Raw genomic sequence first — 22,249 nt, 5'->3', positions numbered from 1 at the left:
GGGGAGGAGTACAGATATTGATATTAAGAGCCCTTTATATCGAAGTAAAGGGCTCCGTTGTGTGGACGGGTGCAGGGTTAATTCGGTTTAACGCTGCTAAATTCGAGATCAACTCCTAGTGTAGACCAGGCCTAAGATGTACACAAACCCTGGTTCACTTTGGTTGTTTTTGTGCTGTTTATCCAAACAAGAGTTATTTTAATTTTTTTTTCCATTAAGAAATGAGATAGGACCTGCAGAAAAAACTAGTATGAGATCCAGTAATCAAAGACTATTGTAAAACAGAAACACCAGGAGGTAGACTTAAGGTTCCCATTAAATCTTAACTGGGACATATTCTGACTTCTGGGTGCTTCATTAGGCAATGTTATTTTAATATATTTTTGGCATGGAATTACGTATGGCTATATTTAAAAACAGAAACTAGAGAAAATTGATAAGTCTCTTCACTATCTGCCTAAACAATTTGGCAAGGAAGCGCAAAAATGGCTAAACGTGAAACAAGGTTTCTGTGCTTACTGTACTTACTATATCTCCTGCTTTATTTAATGTGCCGTAAGAGAATGAACTAAATGACCTGAAGAAGAGCTCTGTGTAATGTTGAAAGTTTGTCTCGCTCACCAACAGAAGTTGGTCTGATAAAAGATATTACCTCATCCACCTTGTCTCTCTGAACTAAAAGAGAGTAATAAAAAACCGTGGTAAAAAAAGAATATGAAAACAGCATGGTTTAAGTGGCTAAATGATAAAGAACTCCCTCATTTAGATGTTGTCCCTTCAGTTTGTAAGTTCTTTGAGACAAGGCCCTTGTATAAAAGTTCCTTTCTTTACTCCAAACTGGGATCATGCTTTCTTTGGCCCAAGGTTTATCATAGAATATCAGGGTTGGAAGGGACCTCAGGAGGTCATCTAGTCCAACCCTCTGCTCAAAGCGGGACCAATCCCCAACTAAATCATCCCAGCCAGGGGCTTTGTCAAGCCTGACCTTAAAAACCTCTAAGGAAGGAGATTCCACCACTTCCCTAGGTAACCCATTCCAGTGCTTCACCACCCTCCTAGTGAAAAAGTTTTTCCTAATAGCCAACCTAAACCTCCCTCACTGCAACTTGAGACCATTACTCCTTGTTCTGTCATTTGCCACCACTGAGAACAGTCTAGATCCATCCTCTTTGGAACCCCCTTTCAGGTAGCTGAAAGCAGCTATCAAATCCCCCCTCATTCTTCTCTTCTGCAGACTAAACAATCCCAGTTCCCTCAGCCTCTCCTCATAAGTCATGTGCTCCAGACCCCTAATCATTTTTGTTGCCCTCCGCTGGACTCTTTCTAATTTTTCCACATCCTTCTTGTAGAGTGGGGCCCAAAACGGGACACAGTACTCCAGATGAGGCCTCACCAATGTCAAATAGAGGGGAATGATTACGTCCCTCGATCTGCTGGCAATGCCCCTACTTATACAGCCCAAAATGCCATTAGCTTTCTTGGCAACAAGGGCACACTGTCGACTCATATCCAGCTTCTCGTCCACTGTAACCCCTAGGTCCTTTTCTGCAGAACTGCTGCCTAGCCATTCGGTCCCTAGTCTGTAGCAGTGCATGGGATTCTTCCGTCTTAAGTGCAGGACTCTGCACTTGTCCTTGTTGAACCTCATCAGATTTCTTTTGGCCCATATGATATGCTCAGCAGGAAGAAAAAAGCAGGAAAAGCTCTTCCCAGGTTGCACCCAGCTGACAGTAGAGATGGAAAAGGCACGTTAGGTCTTGTCTAGCTTATCTACTTCTTTGAACATGGCCGATACAGGATTGTTCCCCACAGAAAAAAATTCTAATATACTGATGTAATAACTCATGTGGACGATGAAGTCACACCCTCATAAAGAAAAAAAATCACCAAGTTTTTCTCAAGTCATTATGTTAGTGGATGAGGTTTACCCCTACTGCCCTAGACGTCAGCCTCCAGAACCAATAGATCTCCCAAGATCCATGCAGATTTCAGAGGATTCCCTAGAGCAGTGGTTCTCAATGAGGGATACACGTAAACCAGGGGTTATGCAGAGGTCTTCCAGGGGTTAAATCAGCTCATCCAGATATTTACCTAGTTTTATAACAGGCTACATAAAAAGCACAAGTGAAGTCAGTACAAACTAAAATTTCATACAATGACTTGTTTATACTGCTCTATATACTGTATCAGCAGTTCTCAAACTGTGATTTTGCTTTATTGGGGTTACCAGGGCCAGCGTTAGACTAACTGGGGCCCAGGGCAGAAAGCTGAAGCCCAAAGCCCGAGTTTTTAAGTGAGGTGAAACTTGGGGTATATAAGGCAAATTAGACTCCTGAAAGGGGTACAAGTAATCTGGAAAGAACCACTGCCATAGAGGCCTTCACATCAGCAGTCCCTCCCCCCTGCCCCACCCATGCTTTAGCTTTCCCTGATTGTATCTGTTCTTGGAAACCCCTTTAGAGGTTGCTTATACAATAGGGCATAGGGGGCCTCCATACAGTTGTTAATGCAGCCTCAAGATGCACTAACTTCCCAGATTTACCACTGGGTGGGAAAACACACCTTCTCCCTCAGCCTCTTCCCTAGATCAGCTGCCAGCCCTCTGTGGAATGGACTCTGCTGGACCTTCAGAGTCTTCTGACAGCTTGGCGCAACAGAGGACAGGGTCACAGAGGGGAATGAGACCAACACATGAACCCTGGGGAAGAAATATCTTCTCCCTCCTGCTAAGCATTTGCATTTAAAAAATAAAGTCACCACTTTAAAGCACCATCAGGAGAATCACCAGATCAGACACCTTTTCCATAGACCTCTCCCCTGGCCCTTTCTCTCTCTCTCCCCAATTCCAGCTCTCTGTATAGGGCAGGGGTAGGCAACCTATGGCACGCGTGCCGAAGGCGGCACACGAGCTGATTTTCAGTGGCACTCACACTGCCCGGTCCTGGCCACCGGTCCGGGGGGCTCTGCATTTTAATTTAATTTTAAATGAAGCTTCTTAAACATTTTAAAAACCTTATTTACTTTACATACAACAATAGTTTAGTTATATATTATAGACTTATAGAAAGAGACCTTCTAAAAACGTTAAAATGTATTACTGGCACGCAAAACTTTAAATGAGAGTGAATAAATGAAGACTTGGCACACCACTTCTGAAAGGTTGCCGACCCCTGGTATAGGGCATCAATGGGCAGAATGGTCCCAGAATCCCACACTCCCTTCCCAAATGGGCCACAGATCTAGCCCTACTCCAATTCACCTGCCTGCTGTGGGACACTATTTCTCATTTTACCTTCCACAGAGGTCCAAGTCCCAATCTGACCTTCCCCCCCTTTCATGTATGCAGTGCAGCTGTAGCTGTGTCCGTCCCAGCATATTAGAGACAAGGTAGTTCAGGTAATATCTTTTATTGGACCCACTTCTGTTGGTAAGAAACACAAGCTTTCAAGCCACACAGAATTCTACTTTTCACAGACCTGAAGAAAAGTTTTGTATAAGCTTCAAAGCTTGTCTTTTTCGCCAACAGAAGTTGGTCTTCAGGTCCGGGAAAGACACTCCCCTTCATGGCAGAGATCCCAGCAGTTCTTATTTTGACCTCCACATGTAGCTGAGTCCATCTTAATTCCTGGCCTTTGCTATAGAAACAAAACTAGTACACGCATTTCAGCAGCTAGCAGACACAGTGCAGCTGTACCAATGATAGCAAGGGTGTAAGTACTCGCGTAGGGCAGGAGCAAGCAGGTTTTTGAGGTGAGATAAAAATGCCTGCCCCTACTAGCAGCTTGGCACCAGTGCAGCTGCCATGTTATTGGAAGACAGGTACTAGCTTTGCTAGGGTAGATGCACCTGAGGTGAAGAATCCCATCTACCCCAGCCATCCTCCACAGAGGCTCTACCCCTTAACTTCCTTCACGCGCTCCAAGACCCTCCCAGTCCCTCGCCATCTCCCCCCTCGGGCCTGCTTCGCGCACCCTGGTCCGGCCTGGGCTGGGATTTTCTACCGTAGCCCCGCGGCTGCGGGCGAGTGACACAGGGGTCGCGGAGCCACACAGCGGTGTAGCCCGCTCGTCACTCCCCTGCCCGCGTGGGCCGCGCTGGTTAACGAGGCCGGGCTGGCGGGGGGACGGGGGAGAAACTCCCCTCGCCACCTCAAGCGGCTCTGCGAAGCCGGAGCCTGCCCCGCCCCCCATCTGGCAGCGCTCAGTCGCTGCCGGGGGGCGGAAGGAAACTCCTGAGCGGCGGCCCCGGCTTGGCCGGCCGGACAGGCCCCGCACCTCCCCCCCGCATCCGGTCCGGCGCTCACGCGGCAGCTGCCAGCATCGAGCGAGCGTGCGAAGGGGGGGAGGAGCCGGTCTGATTGGCCGGGAGCCGGCACTGCCTGTAACGTCACACCCGTGATGCCCCGCGGCTTCCGCCCCCGCGTTCCTATGGAGACGCCCGGCCGGCCGGGCAGGAGCCGCACTGTGTGCATGGAGGAGCCTGGTGGGGCTGTAAGTGACCCACGCGCGCTCTCTCCCACTCCCTACCCCCCTCGCGCGCGCTCTCTCCCCCCCGTCCCCGTTCCCCCTCGCGCGCCCTCCCCCGCCCTGCCCTGACGCTCCCCCCTCTCTCCCCCAGGAGCAGCGGTGGTCGCGGGCGGCCCGGGCCTTCGTCTGCGAGACCCTCTGCCCCGCGGGGCCGGGCGGCGGCGGCCCTGAGCAGCTGGCGGAATCGGTGATGCGGTGCCTGCGGAGCACGTGGGGTGGGCGGAGCGGGGAGCTGCCGCTGGGCTACAGGTAACAGGTGGCAGCGGGTCCCTGCCCGTCTCAGCTGCGCTCCCTGGTGCCCGCGCCGCCTGCCCCGGCACAAGGGCTGGAACTGGGGGCGTTGCCGAAGCCCCGGGCTTGGAGCGGTTTCCATCATATCCAGGCTTTACAGTTTGGTTCAGTGGCTCTCAGCTCCCCCACTATATGAAGTGCCCTGGCGGGGCTCGTGTCTGTGCTACCCGGAGCTGCTGGCCCCCCCGCACCCGGAAATCAGATCCCTGCTCTGCCCCCACCTCAGTGCGGAGCATCCCCAACTCCCTGCTACACGTGGGGAACTGCAGGTCCAGGGCCCGTCAGCCCTGCTCCCGCTGCCATGATGTAACAGAGTTCAACTGGAATGATTATTTCACAGGGTCTGGCTGACTGGCCAGTGACAGCACTTGGCCCTTCAGGAGAGTTTGCTTCTCTGAAGTTGCTTGGCTTGTCAGACTCCAAAAGTGTAGGCTTCTCTTGGACAACCCTACACGCCTTCTTGACTTAGTTGACTCCCACCACTAAGGCCTGCTGACCTACACCTGGAAGTTAGGACAGCCTAGGTGCATTGCTACCCTGTACAACGTAGTTAGTTTGACCTAGGCCCACACAGCTAAGTGGATGGAAGAGGGGGGTGGATTTATGGCTGTAGTGAGTGTCTGTGATACAGTGATACGTAGTGTACCTGCAGTTGTGCCATTGCAGCACTTGTGTAGACATGTCCTAAGTCCCTGTGACTCTACAGTGCTGCTAACTGCACTTCATCTGCACTTAGTGGGGTCCCTAGTGTAAACAACATTCCAGCATCACCACCCTTTCCAAAACCCTGTCAACTAGGTGCAAGTCCTGAAAACGACAGCTGGAGCGCTGTCTACACTTGAGCTTATAATGTTGCTGATGCTGGTGTTGACACTGGTGGGAACTTTTTTCTGAAATTCCCTAATGTAGACAGGGCCTATGCCTGTGGTGTGGGTATTGTTATTGCTAGGCACATATATTAAAATTAGCTGGGTTGGGATGTACTGACAATGCTGCCCATGTCTCTCATACTTAGTGCCTTGATCAGTCTCAGCATTGTAGAATCTAGGGCACGTCTTTGCTCATTAACAGTACCTGATGGCGTGCAAAATTTCTCTTTATCCAGTCTTTTTTAAGCTTGGATACATTAAGCTTGGCTGCATTCTTACAGTTGAAGAAAAGAGCCTGAGACCTCTTTGATTTGGCATCTCTCAGCCTCACATCCTTTAAGCAAGGCCTGTTAAGATGAAGATTTAACTCTAAGGTTGGCAGCATTGTTTTGATCTGTCTCCCCATAAGCAGCACAGAGACTACAGTCAGCCGCTCTTCTAGCTACAGGTCAGCACCTCCAAGCACTTTGCTGGGGAAATGGGATCAGTATTGATTTAGAAAGGAGAGTGCCCCGTACAGAGTCATCCATATCACTCACTCCATGCTGTTTCCTTGGTCTGCTCATGGAATCTCCGATTAATATTCTGCCTAAACTGTGGGATAAAGCCCTCCCACATCTCCTAGAAAGGTTGTTCAGATGAATATATTTTTCAGTCTCTGTTCCTAAATATTTCTCCACAAGTCCTGTGTGTGCCCAGCCATGTGACCACAGTCCAAAATGGGTTGTGTTTCCTCTGAGGTACTCACGGGTAAATGTGCTCTCAGGGTAAATGTGGAAATAGATTGTGTTCCTGACACACTGGCCATTTCAGTGTTGAACCCTGTGTCATGCCATTGAAGTGAGTACATTCACCCCCAAGATTTCCCATATGGTGGCACAAACTTTCAGGGGACAACATTTAAGGCTGCATAACTGCACCTGTGCTGAGCCTGACCTGCTGCAGCAAAATGTCTAAATGTCCCTCTTCCTCCCCAGCTTCAGCCTCATCCCTTCATATTATCATTCTTTCCCTTTTCTCTAGCTTCATCTCCATCTCTGACCTCCAGTGCCAACAACGCACACCCTGCTGTAGTCACATGACCTGGAGCACCAGTGACTTCAAGAAATGGGCTCACCAAGGTGAGGTCATCTTGCCCAAACAGTGTGTTCTGCCACGGACTCACCTGATCCTGATTGGCTACCTGACGGATGGAAGAAGGCAGAAGGGGAAAGAGAAGCTAATGGATGGCAACCTATATGTGCAAGACAGCACTGGTTCAATTCCCTGTGAGGTATGGCAACAGGCAGCTTGAGGGATCCTGCTCTTGGTAACATTTCTGAGGGACCTTGCAGACAGCAGGAGGATTGAAACAATTTGCAAAAGATTGTGTAACTTGGGAGATCAAACATGTGTCTTGCGAGGGGAAGGCAGTGAGTTCAAATGCCAGGGAGGAAGGGTGAAATATGTCAAACCTTTCATTGCTAAAGAGCTAACTATCAAACTTACTGGACTAAGGAATGACCGGAGAAAAGAGGCAGGGGAAGAAGGTTGTTCCTGTCAATTACCATTGAAGTGTCGTTTCAGTTACTAATTAAGTAATGGAGCAAACACTTTGAGAGAGAGACTCTGAGAAACTGATGGGACCAACAGCGGTAAGCTTGCTTGAATTACAGGCTATGGAGCTGAAATAACTACAACAGGGGAATTATGCAGGGCTTTCGGTGAAGCATGTGATACAGTGTATCAAATCTTGGCTTGGATGGGGTGCTACCGTGCTGAGGCCTGCATGGAGGATCTTGAATAAAAGAGGTCTAGGTAAATGGCAGCATCTGGAATTAGGGACAGGAGGTTGATACTAGTGATGGAGGCCCAGGGCTCTCTGTTTTGCCACTTATCAATAATCTAAGAATGGGGGAAGAGCACGTTAATTATATTCACAGAGAACACTGCATTGGGATGAGCTTCAAACACTGGTGAAGACAGAGAAGATTAGAAATATGGTCTGGAAATACCAAGCACTGCCAAAACTTAGGAGGCTGTAAATGAATCCCCACCAGACCCTGGAAGGGGAGAAACCTGGGCCCAGGGAATGCTATTCCTAGTGCCCAGCAAATTGCTACTCCTGGTGCAATTCTGCACCACTGCACATGTGCAGAAACACGTCCCCCCACAGATTCTCTCTGCTTTCCATAGAAAAATGTTTTTTGTGGGGGAAGTAAAGAGAAGCTGCACCAGTGCTCACTCACCCCTCCTGGCAGCATGGGCATGTCTGTTTGGGCAGCCGGGGGAGCAGTAAGTAACCACAGGAAAGAGGGTGTGTGTGTCTGGGGATGCCCGGGAGGGGGCGGAGGAAGGAGGACAGAGATGGAGTTCCCAACGGAGCTGCTGGGGTTGGTCAGATCAACCCACAGAAACCTCCCCTGGCTACAGGAAGCTCTGCATTGTGGGGGAAGGGGAGCTTGGTGGGGGGGGGGTCTGGGTGCAGGATGTGAGGCTCAGTGGGGTGGGGGTCCCAGATGCACAGGGGTTGGGCAGACAGGCGGAGCAGCTCCCCGTACAATGACCCCTTCCCCCACTTTCTGGCTCCATCGCTCCTCAGCCATGAGGGATGAGGGTGTCACTGTACAGGGAGCAGCTCCCTCTGTCTGCCCAACCCCCGTGCATCTGGACCCCCACACCCAACCTCCCTCACTGAGTCTCACCTACCCAACTGAGCCCCCCCATCTCAGGATCACCCAGACACCCCCCCCCCCCCGTCTCCTGAACCCCCACTGGGCCCTCCTGCACCCAACTCTCTTCCCCCCCACCCCCCCCGAGCCTCACCCCCTTCATCAGGAGCCCCCCACACCCGGACTCCCACCCCACTGAGCCCCAACCAGCTGCACCCTGACCCCCCACCCATGAAGCCCCACTCCTCCAGCACCCAGACACGCCCGCTGAGTCCCCACACCCAGACTCCCCCCGCTGAACCCTAACCACCTTCACCTGGACTCCCCTGCAGAGTCCCATTCCCCCTGCACCCAGGACCCCACAATGAGCCCCTGTGTATCCAGATCCCACCCACACACCCCCACCAAGCTGACCGCAGCCATGTTGCGCCACACAGAACCCTGGTACTCTTGAGGGAATTCCACACCAAAAAATTAAAAAAATTTAAATTCTTCAAAGTTCTGCATATTTTATTTGTCAAAATAACACAATATATAATCACACCATTTTCAATTATTTTGGTAATTTATTTCAAAATATTTCTCAGCAAATAATTGAAAATGGTGTGATTATATTGTGTTATTTTAACAAATAAAATATACAGAATTTTTTGGCACAGAATTTTTACTTTTTTGGCACAGAATTCCCTCAGAAGTAAAATTGCATAGGAGTTTACAAGGCTACGTACAGTTTGGGGTTCTCTCTTAGAGCAAAAAGGGGTTTATTTCTCTACAGATCAGTCACTGCCACTGCTTGGGGAGCAACAAAATGTGCATCTTTCTAGGAACTCTGATCCCTGCTCTAAAATGAGCTATGAGAACTTGTGCTGTGCGACGGGAAGGCTGGGCTAATGCTGTAAGTGTCTTAGGCCTGGTCTACACTATGAGTTTAGGTCGACTTTAGCAGCATTAAATCGAATTAAGCCTGGACACGTCCACACGACTAAACCCTTTCTTTCGACTTAAAGGGCCCTTTAAACCAGTTTCTTTACTCCACCTCTGACGAGGGGATTAGCGCTAAAATCGGCCTTTGCGGGTCGGATTTGGGGTAGTGTGGACGGAATTCGACGTTACTGGCCTCCGGGAGCTATCCCACAGTGCTTCATTGTGACCGCTCTGGACAGCATTCTCAACTCAGATGCACTGACCAGGTAGACAGGAAAAGCCCCGCGAACTTTTGAATTTCATTTCCTGTTTGCCCAGCGTGGAGAGCACAGGTGACCACGCAGAGCTCATCAGCACAGGTAACCATGATGGAGTCCCAGGATCGCAAAAGAGCTCCAGCATGGACAGAACGGGAGGTACGGGATCTGCTCGCCATATGGGGAGACGAATCAGTGCTAGCTGAACTCCGTAGCAGTAAACAAAATGGCAAAATATTAGAAAAGGTCTCAAAGGCCATGAAGGACAGAGGCCATAACGGACACACAGCAGTGCCGCGTGAAAATTAAGGAGCTAAGGCAAGCCTACCACAAAGCCAGAGAGGCAAACGGAAGGTCCGGGGCAGAGCCACAAACATGCCGCTTCTACGCGGAGCTGCATGTGATGCTAGGGGGTGCAGCCACCACTACCCCAACCGTGTGCTTTGACTCCGTCAATGGAGAAACAGGGAAGCAGGTTCAGGGTACGCGGAAGATGATGATGATGATGAAGACAATGAAGATAGCTCACAGCAAGGAAGCGGAGAAACCGCTTTCCCCAACAGCCAGGATATGTTTATCACCCTGGACCTGGAACCAGTAACCCCCGAACTCACCCAAGGCGTGCTCCCAGACCCTGAGGGCACACAAGGGACCTCTGGTGAGTGTACCTTTGTAAATATTACACATGGTTTAAAAGCAAGCGTGTTTAATGATTAATGATTAATTTGCCCTGGCAATCGCGGCCAGTACAGCTACTGGAAAAGTCTGTTAACGTGTATGGGGATGGAGCAGAAATCCTCCAGGGACATCTCCAGAAAGCTCTCCTTCATGTACTCCCAAAGCCTTTGCAAAAGGTTTCTGGGGAGGGCTGCCTTATCCCGTCCGCCATGGTAGGACACTTTACCACGCCAGGCCAGTAGCACGTAGTCTGGAATCATTGCATAACAAAGCATGACAGCATATGGTCCCGGTGTTTGCTGGCATGCAGACAACATCCATTCCTTATTTCTCTTTGTTATCCTCAGGAGAGTGATATCATTCACGGTCACCTGGTTGAAATGGGGTGATTTTATTAAGGGGACATTCAGAGGTACCCGTTCCTGCTCGGCTGAACAGAAATATTCCCCGCTGTTAGCCACGTAGTGTGGGGGAGGGGTGAAGTGATCATCCCAGAGAATTGGGTGTGTGTGTGTGTGGGGGGGGGGGGGTAGGTGGGTTTGTGCTGCATGTTAACCCGGAAACCCCAGCCCCTCCTTTTACATTGCAAACCCATTTTAAATGGCCATCCCAATGGGTCCTTAGTATGGGAAATGAGGGCGCTGCTGTTTGAAACCATTCCCACATGTTATGAAGGTTAAAAAAACCAAAAGACTGTGGCTTACCATGGCTGCCTGCAAGCCGAATTCTGTTGCCTGGCACTGCGTGAGTGATCTCTCACACCAAACCGGCAGGCCCTCAATATAAGAGGAAAAATGCGACCTTGTAACGAAAGCACATGTGCTGTGTAATGTGAACAGCAAAATTTAACGTGAAAGAGTGTACCCATTGTTCTCTAAAATGTGTCTTTTTTTAACCACCTTTCCCTTCTCCTCCACCAGCTGCAAATGTTTCTCCTTCGCAGAGGCTAGCGAAGATTAGAAGGAGAAAACGGCGGACTCGGGATGATATGTTCACGGAGCTCCAGATGGCCTCCCACGCTGAAAGAGCACAGCAGAATGCGTGGAGGCAGTCAATGTCAGAGTGCAAAAAAGCACAATATGAACGAGAGGAGAGGTGGCGGGATGAATCGCGGGCTGAACAGAGCAAGTGGCGGGCTGAAGATGATAGGTGGCGTCAGCTTGCAGACAGAAGGCAAGAGTCGATGCTCCGGCTGCTGGAGCATCAAACTGATATGCTCCAGCGTATGGTTGAGCTGCAGGAAAGGCAGCAGGAGCAGAGACCGCTGCTACAGCCCCTGTGTAACCAACAGCCCTCCTCCCCAAGTCCCATTGCCTCCTCACCCAGACGCCCAAGAACACGGTGGGGGGGCCTCCGGCCACCCAGTCACTCTACCCCAGGTGATTGCCCGAGCATCGGAAGGCTGGCCTTCAATAAGTGTTAAAGTTTTAAACTGCAGTGTGTCCTTTTCCTTCCCTCCTCCCCCACCCATCCCGGGCTACCTTGGCAATTATCCCCCTAGTTGTGTGATGAATTAATAAAGAATGCATGAATGAGAAGTAACAATGACTTTATTGCCTCTGCAAGCGGTGCTCGAAGGGGGGAGGGGAGGGTGGGGTGGTTGGTTTACAGGGAAGTAGAGTGAACCGGGGGGGGCGGCGGGTTCATCAAGGAGAAACAAACAGAAGTTTCACACCGTAGCCTGGCCAGTCACAAAACTGGTTTTCAAAGATTCTCTGATGCGCACCGCGCCCTGCTGTACTCTTCTAACCGCCCTGGTGTCTGGCTGCGCGTAATCAGCGGCCAGGCGATTTGCCTCAACCTCCCACCCTGCCATAAATGTCTCCCCCTTACTCTCACAGATATTGTGGAGCGCACAGCAAGCAGCAATAACAATGGGGATATTGGTTTCGCTGAGGTCTATCCGAGTCAGTAAGCTGCACCAGCGCGCTTTTAAACGTCCAAATGCACAATCCACCACCATTCGGCACTTGCTCAGCCTATAGTTGAACAGGTCCTGACTACTGTCCAGGCTGCCTGTGTACGGCTTCATGAGCCATGGCATTAAGGGGTAGGCTGGGTCCCCAAGGATAACGATAGGCATTTCAACATCCCCAACGGTTATTTTCTGGTCCGGGAAGAAAGTCCCTTCCTTCAGCTTTCGAAACAGAGCAGAGTGCTTGAAGACACGAGCATCATGTACCCTTCCCGGCCAGCCCACGTTGATGTTGGTGAAACGTCCCTTGTGATCCACCAGGGCTTGCAGCAGCATTGAAAAGTACCCCTTGCGGTTTATGTACTCGGTGGCTTGGTGCTCCGGTGCCAAGATAGGGATATGGGTTCCGTCTATCGCCCCACCACAGTTAGGGAATCCCATTGCAGCAAAGCCATCCGCTATGACCTGCACGTTTCCCAGAGTCACTACCCTTGATATCACCAGGTCTTTCATTGCCCTGGCAACTTGGATCACAGCAGCCCCCACAGTAGATTTGCCCACTCCAAATTGATTCCCGACTGACCGGTATCTGTCTGGCGTTGTAAGCTTGCACAGGGCTATCGCCACTCGCTTCTCAACTGTGAGGGCTGCTCTCATCCTGGTATTCTGGCGCTTCAGGGCAGGGGAAAGCAAGTCACGAAGTTCCATGAAAGTGCCCTTACGCATGCGAAAGTTTCGCAGCCACTGGGAATCGTCCCACACCTGCAACACGATGCGGTCCCACCAATCTGTGCTTGTTTCCTGGGCCCAGAATCGGCATTCCACGCCATGAACCTGCCCCAGTAACACCATGATTTGCACATTGCTGGGGCCCATACTTTGTGAGAGGTCTATGTCCATGTCAATTTCCTCATCACTCTCGTCGCCGCGCTGCAATCGCCTCCTCGGCTGGTCCTGGTTTTGCTTTGGCATGTCCTGGCTCTGCATATACTCCAGGACAATGTGCGTGGTGTTCATAGTGCTCATAATTGCCGCGGTGATCTGAGCGGGCTCCATGATTCCAGTGCTATGGCGTCTGGTCTGAAAAAAGGCGCGAAACTGACGGAGGGAGGGAGGGGTGACTGATGACATGGCGTACAGGTACAGGGAATTAAAATCAACAAAGGTGGCTGTGCATCAGGGAGAAACACAAACAACTGTCACACAGAATGGCCCCCCCAAAGATTGAACTCAAAACCCTGGGTTTAGCAGGCCGTTGATTTCACGGAGGGACGGGGAAGCAAATGAATACAAAACAAATCTGGTCCATCTATTTTTTACATCTTAAGCTGGCAGCAGACGGTGCAGCATGACTGATAGCCCTTGGCATCTTCTGGGTGCTTGGCAGAAGATACTGTACTACGACTGCTAGCCATCATCGTCAAGACGGTTCAATAGGATTGCCGGCAGGACTGAGTCTCCAGGAGACAAAGCATGTCTGCCCAGGTGCCTCTGATTGAACTGGAATACGACGATGACGGATACCAGTCGTAATACACCATCTACTGCCAAAAGGCAAGGGGCTGCTGCTGTGTAGCAATACAGTACCATGTCTGCCGGCACCCAGATGACATATGGTGACGGTGACCTGAGCTGAGCTGAGCGGGCTCCATGCTTGCCGTGGTATGTTGTCTGCACAGGTAACCCAGGTAAAAACGCGCAAATCGATTGCCGTTGCTCTGACGGAGGGGGAGGGGCCTGATGACATGTACCCAGAACCCCCCGCGACACTGTTTTGCATCATCAGGCATTGGGATCTCAACCCAGAATTCCAATGGGCGGCGGAGACTGCGGGAACTGTGGGATAGCTACCCACAGTGCAACGCTCCGGAAGTCGACGCTAGCCTCGGTACTGTGGACGCGGTCCGCCGACTTCATGCACTTAGAGCATTTTATGTGGGGGGACACACAATCGACTGTATAAAACCGATATCTGTAAAACCGGCTTCTATTAATTCGACTTAATTTCGTAGTGTAGCCATACCCTTAGTTGCGGAGTTGTATTGTGAATAAATCTCAAATTGCAGCATCTTTTCTCTTTTGGTTTAGCTCCTGCATTTTGAATCTGAGTGGCTGGAGCTACTGTTTCTCTTCCCCAGCTGGGCATACATTCCACAGACGAATCAGGGCTCAGCTGGATATGTGGAAATTCTGGCAGACCCAGTGCCAGTGGATCCTCGACCAGAGAGAGTGGTTGACACCATCCCTGTCTTGTACCCACCAACAGCTGCACAATTGCTCAGCACGAGGTAAATACTCAATGCTCTTAATTCAATGTGTGCAGCTGTTGCTACTGCCATTTGTCACAGGTTCACTCTGCATCGCAGCAAGAACCTGGCCTGTTCAGGGAGATGTTGATTGGGTCAGATCCATGCTGAATGCGTGAGAGAACAAGTGAGTGGATATAAAACTAAATGTGTATATTAAATCATTTAAATCAATGAATAACCTATACTCCAAAAATTTGTTGGGTTTGCATAACTTGGATAAGATACAGATTCAAACTTTCATGACTCCATATATTTTATTAACCAAAATAAAACTTAGAAAATAATAGAAAAGATATGAAGATGACAAAATATGCATTTAATTTTAAGTGACAGCTCATTTAAAATAGTGAATTTAACACAAACAGGTAGCTCTTATGGAGTAGTGAACCACAGTAATCAAAGTCACAAGTTGTGGATAGGTAATTCTAAATGTAAATATTGAACTAATATATATCACAGTTCAGAACCTTATTAGATTGCTAATTAAGATAAAGGCCCATTTAAGCTAATCAGAATGTCTGTCATCTAAACCCAGATAATCTTTAAAGTTTATAAACTTGGAAACTAAGCAATAAATTTAGTAAACACAAATTCAGGTTTATAATTTCAGATTACATTGTAGATAAGTGGTATGTATTTGTGAAACCTTTTATCTCTTTCACAAAGACAAATAGGTTAATTACACCAAATATGCAGAATAAGTCAAAAGCTTATAGTTTCTTTTGACTTTCACCAGTAAGTGAATCACAGTTAAAATATTCTATATCAGTCTAGTTTAAACATTTTTATAAGCAATGGTAATCTTTTTAGCTAAAAGATTAGTCATTCAACAGGACATATTTTCTTTTCTGTATTTTAGAGAAAGCTGTAGGCTGGGTGAATCTTAGCTTTTCTTCTGATGTCTGTTTACTTTAAGCTTGCATAAGTCATTAATAGATTTTACTGCTGTAACAGAGCAGGCTATCAGGAGATCTTTATATTGAGGTTGTAATGAGCATACCAGTGTGTCTTAGCTACTTTAGTCATATAATTATTTAAAAATATTTCTAAACAATTAAGTTGAAATGTATTAGCAGTGACTAAGACAAATTGTCCATTTAAGTCATATACAAATTTTATAAGCCAAAGTATGTACTCTTGAGAACTTGGCTTAACACGAGCATTTGTCATCTGCATAAAAGCACATGCATAAAAGGAGTCTTTGATACACAACACCAAGATACATTAAATTTTCCAGCAACTTGTTATGGTTCTTCTCAAGATGAGTGCATGTTCACCATGGCCTTTGGTTCATGGTGGTACTTTAGATAGTAGGCAGCTATCAATCCTTTCTTCTCTGGATCTTGCTCATGGGTTCTTTCTTTTTTCTTTTCTTGGATTCAGAAAAGATAGTGGCAATGCATAACTTTGGCAAGTTTTTTAGGGTTTACCTGATCCTGGATCTTTCAGATTTCTTTGATTCTTCTTAGCGTATGTGCAACATGCCTCAGGTGGCACGTGACCAGGATGCATTACCGAATTTGATCCGCTGCTTGGATCATTAGCTTTCCCGGCCCAGGCCAGGTACTGATTGGGAGTGTGACATGATGGTGGCCAGCCATTTGAGTTTCCAACTCTCTTTTGTCCAAGTGAAGTTCTTTGCAGATTTTTTTATTTCTCCTTCCTCAAAATCTGCAATTTTTTTTTATTTTATTATTATTTTTTTTTGGTAGCACAGTAGCACCTAGAGTCACCAACCAAGATTTGAGGTCCCATTGTGTTAAGCACTCTATGTACATTTAGTAGGAGACAGTCCCTGCTCTGAAGAGCTATCTAGACAAGGTAAGCAAAGAGTCTGAGAAAGGAAGTAGTAAAGTGGCTTGCCACTTTACAGATGGGGAATTGAGGAATAGGGAGATCAGGTGACTTGATCAAGGTCCCATGGGAAGCCTGTGGCAGTGTAGGGAACTGAACTCAGATGTCCTGAGCCTCTATCCAGTGATTTAAATGCAAGACCATCCTTTCTCTTATCCAGTTTCAAGCTGACATCACCACATTGTCTCATTCAGACACCTGATCTCTTGATAAATAGAGAATGTTATTTATCTCTGTCACTTTCAAAATGTCCAATCAGAAACCTAATATTTGCATGTTTAAATGTTTATCTGTTATCTATATCCGCTTTAAATTAATCTGCTGGTCACTGGTACCTGATCATCTTGCCAGATTCTTCCTGTTCTTTATAACTGTTTCCTGTTGTAGAATTCCTGTGTGAGTGCATGCCACACTTCTCAGGTCAAGTCAACTTTTGAAGTAGCAGAGATTTGTTTTATGATAATCTAGACTCTTTTGATCTTGTAACAATAAAGATGTAACATACACAACTTTTTAAAAGTTTCTATGAGTCCTCCTGTCTGTATTCTTAGTCTTTTTCTTATTGCTGTGTATCTCCATCTTTGAATAACATCTCTTACCCAGAATTCTGCTATAATCCTTCTGTTGCTGACTCTGGAATTTTCCTTTTGTTCTGTCAGAATATAAAATTTAATATTCTCACTGTGTATTACATGTAAAAAAACTATGTTAAAAGAACATTATTTCAGTTGCAAAGTAAGCACCTGAAAGTTAGGAAATGCCAGATTTATGCCTATGCAGTTATAATTCAGCCCCTTTGAGCACCCATCCTGTGCACTGAATGAGGCAGTGGTCCTGTGGAAAATTGTAGGTGATCATGTAATTAAGCACCTTATCATAATTTTGTTTTGCATCCCTCACTCTCTCTTGTTTCTATTATTTCTTATATAAACCTTGTTTTATTACAAGTGCTGTATGGTATATTGGAGCGATGATTTAAGGTAAACTGGGACACACTGCTCTTTTAGGGGCAGAGGATTGGGTTTCTGTGAGTTTCCAGTGTCAGGGGCTGAATATCACAGGGGAACGTTTCAAGGGGACTTGGGGACCGGGGTGCACCTATTGTTAACCTGCAAGTTGAAGACAGGGCTGGCATAGCCTGGAGGAGCGTGCTTAAGTGGATAACAGGCTGCTGGTGGTAGTGAGCTAATGCCTAGCCACCACAAGCAAGGCTACCTCTCGCTAGACCCAGGGGGTAACAAGGTGACTCTCAGTCTGGGGTATCTCGAGACCCATTACAGAGTTGTGTGGCTTGTCGTTTTTGAAAATCTCATCCCCGTCCCTAGGAAGAGGGAGAGTCCACATTACCCCTTTGGGACCTTTTCCTTCCATGAGTAGTACATGCTGCACCACACGTGTGCCTTGGCTTAGTTGTTGGCCTAGTTCTGAGTTCTGCTTCCATTTCTCCTCCCCCCTTCACTTCCTTGCCCCCAACTTCCCATAGGGTTCCGTGTCAGAAAAGAGCAAAGCTGAATGTGGCAGGTGAGCTGGCCAGACTCAGCACCCTCCTGTGCATCCACCACAAGATGTTTTTTTTCCTCTTTCTGAAGTGCTTCACCTCTGCTGCTTGTGTCCCAGTGCTGGTGCAGGTGAGTCCTTGGGGCTTTGTGTACCCCTGTGCTGGTGCTTTTCAGGCCCTGCCATGAGGTCAGCCTTTTCCCATCTTGATTCTTATTTATCCCTTTATTATTCACAATGATCTTGTATATTTCTGGTACCTTCCATCCCAAAGGGTCCCATAGCACTAGATAAACTGCATAGAAGGGTCACTGCAACCTGCAGAAATGCAGCCACCGTTGAGGTGATACACAGCTCCATTGCCCCAGCAGGATTCAGGGGCTTGGGCTGGAGTGTGGTGCAGTCCTGGGAGCAGGGAAGATATTGGTCTGCATTTCTAGGGACACACTGGCTGTAGGGAAGATTCTTCTCCAGTGCACTGGATGCTGATGTTGACTATGCTTTCTCTGCTCTAGAAACCTCCCCAGCTAGCTTGGCACCACATGCTCCAGTTGGGCCATGGCTATGTGCTGACAGCATTGAGTGTGTCCAGCCTGAAGGCATCGGGGCACAAGGTATTCGTCACCAGCTTCTCCTCCTGCCTCCTGCCCTACTGTGCAGAGCAGGTGAAGGAGCAGCCTCTGGAAATTGCCTGGCGGGGAGGACCAATTCAGCCAGTTTCCCCTGAGGCCGCTGTGCACCTCCCCCTGGAGCTGACAGATGAGAAGTTGCCAGTGCCAGCCAAAGAGTCCAAGATCCTGTCATACATGGTAAGGAGTTATCCCTTGCCTGCACCCTATTCCTGCTTTCAGAACTACGTCCCCCTGAATTTCAGCTCCTGCCCTGCGGGGCCCATGGGCGCCATCTGCACTATGGGATCACATTTTCCCCCAGGTCCCAGTGCCCTCTTCACTCTTTGTAAACTCACTACTTTTCTCTGTGCTCCTGCTCCAGGGGATCATCACCCGAGTACTAAATGCCCAGGCTGGCCTCTATGAGCTTGATAACAAGATCTGTCTGTGCCTTGCTTACCAGCAGCTGTTGAACTCTGCCCGTGGACTCCGACCAGGAGCATGCGTGGAGGTGAGGTGATGCAGCTGGGAGTTGAAGCACACCAGAAAGTAGGGGTGGCTGAGACACAGGCCTGTGGGTGGTGGTGTGTGGAGCAAGCTTGGTGTGCAGGGTGGGGGCAGGAGTACTCTAAATCTTTCGTTCAACCAGGGGGGTAGTCCAGAACCCAGCTAAATCAGGGATATGGCTGTGCCTGGGCCTGGCCAGAGGTGGCTGATAGTAGCTATTTGCTCCCCGATTCCCACATAGGTCGCAGCAGATCATTGAAGGCCCCTTGGGGTTGATGAGAAATGTAATGGAATAACAAAGGGCTTTGTGCGGGATGAGAGGGACTTTGGGGAGGGCCAGCAGAGTGGCCACTTTCTCTCTATTAAGTCACGTGTTTGTGTCTCTCAGCTCCGAGACGTCCACCTCTTGCAGAAGCCCCTGGCTTCTTTCCCCTTTGCTGTTGTCCTTGGTGCCTGTCTGCACAGCATTGTCCTTCTCAAGGGTTTCTCAAGGCTCAGCACCTTCCACCAGCCTGTAGCCTTCTCTGGAAATCTCTACATGCAACTGCTCTTCCGGTATAACCTAGGCCTGCCACTCTATCTGTGGCTGGTGAGCCTGTTGGAGATGCTGGAGCAAAGGTGAGGATGCACCTTCCCCAATCCCATTGGGAAGTGGTTGTGTAGGCCATTCAGCGCTCTGCCAGATAAATCCCTGCCCCCCTTCCCTTCCACCCCACACACTTTGTATCCTTGATGGTTCTGCCTACGCACTGGTTGCTTCACTCTTCTCTCCCAGGGAAGTTGTAGGTTGGTTTCTGTGATTCACTACTGGGTTCTGTTACATAACATGTTTTTTGTTCTGGAAAAGTTAAGGTTGCTCAAGTACAACTGCCAACCTAAATATTAAAAAATATGACATGCAGTTATGTCAAACACCCTACACAGCAGCCAATCCACAGCGACTTACAGAAAGTGCAGTCTTCATCTGTCCCCATTCAATACATATCTATCACATCTTCCACTAAAACAACCTTATAAGTGATGCTAGCTACAATCTTCAGTTCTTTGTTCATTTCTTACCTAGAGTCCTGTTTTAAAAAACATTCACACAATTAAGGATGTTCATGGTCCTGTCCTTACTTTTAAAGATTTGTTGGTTTTGAATTTAGTGATATTTTGGGGGGTATAAGAAGTTCATAGATTATAGCTGAGGGTATCTTTAATTAAAAAATTATGTATGTATAATAAACATACCATTGTGATATTCCCAACCTTCCCTTCATCATCTGTATTCTCAAGACCTCTAATTATATTGTACTTTATGGAAGCTGTAATATTAAAATGTAGTAAGAGACATTCTTTCAGTAACCTTTGTTTTTTCCATGTAATTTCTATAGTCTGTATTTTGAGGTTTGTATGTACGTTAGCAATGTGTACTGTTGGTATATGAAGTGTTTAAGTAGTCGTACATGGTTTATTAACAAACAGTGGTGTACAGTCTATCTATTTTAGGGACACTAGAACCTCGGAGTTATAAACACCAGAGTTATGAACTGACCAGTCAACCACACACGTCATTTGGAACCAGAAGTACGCAATCAGGCAGCAGCAGAGACAAAGAAACAAATACAGTACAGTATCATGTTAAATGTAAACTACTAAAAATATAAAGGGAAAGCAGTATTGTTCTTCGGCATAGTAAAGTTTCAAAGCTGTATTAAGTCAATGTTCAGTTGTAAACTTTTGAAAGAACAACTATAATGTTTTGTTCGAAATTACGAACAATCTCCATTCCTGAGGTGTTTGTAACGCTGAGGTTCTACTGTACCTATATGGCTCCCTTTACCGTAGTATCTGAGTGGTAGGGAAGTACTGTTACCCTCATTTTACAGAACTGGTGGATAAGTGACTTGCTCAAAGTCACACAAGAAGTCTGTGGTGGACTCAGTTCTTCCAAGTCCTAAGCTAGGGTTCTAACCATTGACCCATCCTTCCTCTCCTGTTGGCTTTTGGCATGTTATTTGTCTATTTATGAATTTAAGTTTATCTTTTTGTGTAGATTTAGAGATGACCAGAATTTTGTGAACTGCAACCAAAAGTAAAGTATTCTAGTGGGTTTTGGTCACTGATGGCTTGAAATTGTTTCTAATGGGTGAAGAAGGCTGGTTCACATTTCCTGTTTTTCAGATCTTATGCTTGCATCACTACAGGGCCATAGTTATGGTTATCTTAGTGGAGTGTTTGTTTATGAAGGTGATGGAGGATGAATAGGGCGAAGTGCAAATGGACTTGTTGCTGTGTAGTCTGTTTGACATAACTTATGTGGATTTCCTAGTTTTTTAATGTTTGGGTTGGTAGTGGTGGCTGGCGGGAGAGGGAGTCCTGTTGCCTCAGACACAAACATGGAGCCAGTCCAGTTATAGTGTTCTCTCTGTGTGTGGATAATGGAGTGATCTACCAGTAAGAACTCTTGATGCACATGTGATGTTCCCCTGGTGTTAGCTGGACCGTTGATCTGCTAGGTCACTCCAATCCTCGACTCTGGGAGCCAGCCTTACCCTGCTCTGCTGTGAGAACCCCCATTCCCGGGCAGTCCACGCACAGCCTCTGGCATGTAAGCTGCTCCCAGCTACGTGAGTGAGCACTTTTGGCCAGCCGCTGCTTGGATTGTGCAACCGAATGACGCTAACCAGTATCTCCAGTCCCAGACACAACCCTAGGAACCTCCATTTGCAGTGTCCAGTTATGCCCGCTGGACGCTGCAAGCTCATATGAGTTTGTCAGTTTAACAAAGAAATTGATATGTACCAAGCTTGTTATCCCAAAGGGAGTCTCTGACATGCTTCAAACCAAACACACTGCTTCAGGTAGAATAAACAAACACATTTATTAACTACAAAAGATAGATTTTAAGTGATTATAAGTCAAAGTACAAGAAGTCAGATTTGGTTAAATGAAATAAAAGCAAAACGCATTGTAAGCTGATCTTAACACTTTCAGTTCCCTTACAAACTTAGATGCTTCTCACCACAGGCTGGCAGGTTGCCAGCCAGGCTCTCCCCTTTGATCAGCGCTTCAGTCGCTTGGTGGTGGTGTCTGTAGATGGAGGTAGAAGAGAGAACATGGCAAACGTCTCTCCTTTTATCATGTCCTTTATTCCCTCTTGGCTTTGCCCCCCTGCCCTTCAGAGTCAGGTGAGCATTACCTTATCGTAGTCCCAAACTGACCAAGGGAAGGAGGTGACTCACTTGAGAGTCCGACAAATCCTTTGTTGCTGCCTAGGCCAGTGTCCTTTGTTCCTGTGAGGCTGGGCCGGGTTTGTCCCATGCCTGCCCTGATGAGGTGTGAACTGCCCCTCTGCTCTTGGAGAGTTTTTGCCTG

General features: G+C 47.9%; 1 protein-coding gene across 1 annotated transcript in view; it reads left to right on the top strand.

Moving 5' to 3' along the window:
* Window positions 1-4,427: 4,427 nt before the first annotated feature.
* Window positions 4,428-22,249, top strand: part of CTC1 (CST telomere replication complex component 1) — a 30,889-nt gene continuing 13,067 nt past the window's right edge. Inside the window, exons 1-8 of the mRNA XM_065419615.1 lie at window positions 4,428-4,490; window positions 4,618-4,775; window positions 6,710-6,959; window positions 14,200-14,399; window positions 17,758-17,902; window positions 18,287-18,580; window positions 18,765-18,893; window positions 19,278-19,507. Coding sequence (XP_065275687.1) covers window positions 4,428-4,490; window positions 4,618-4,775; window positions 6,710-6,959; window positions 14,200-14,399; window positions 17,758-17,902; window positions 18,287-18,580; window positions 18,765-18,893; window positions 19,278-19,507 — 1,469 coding nt within the window. The remainder of the gene's footprint in view (window positions 4,491-4,617; window positions 4,776-6,709; window positions 6,960-14,199; window positions 14,400-17,757; window positions 17,903-18,286; window positions 18,581-18,764; window positions 18,894-19,277; window positions 19,508-22,249) is intronic.

The sequence above is a fragment of the Emys orbicularis genome, chromosome 1 (genome assembly GCF_028017835.1).
Source record: "Emys orbicularis isolate rEmyOrb1 chromosome 1, rEmyOrb1.hap1, whole genome shotgun sequence".
In the NCBI taxonomy this organism is placed as follows: Eukaryota; Metazoa; Chordata; order Testudines; family Emydidae; genus Emys; species Emys orbicularis.
Note: the sequence above shows the minus strand (reverse complement) of the source record. Positions and strands in the feature narration are given on the sequence as shown.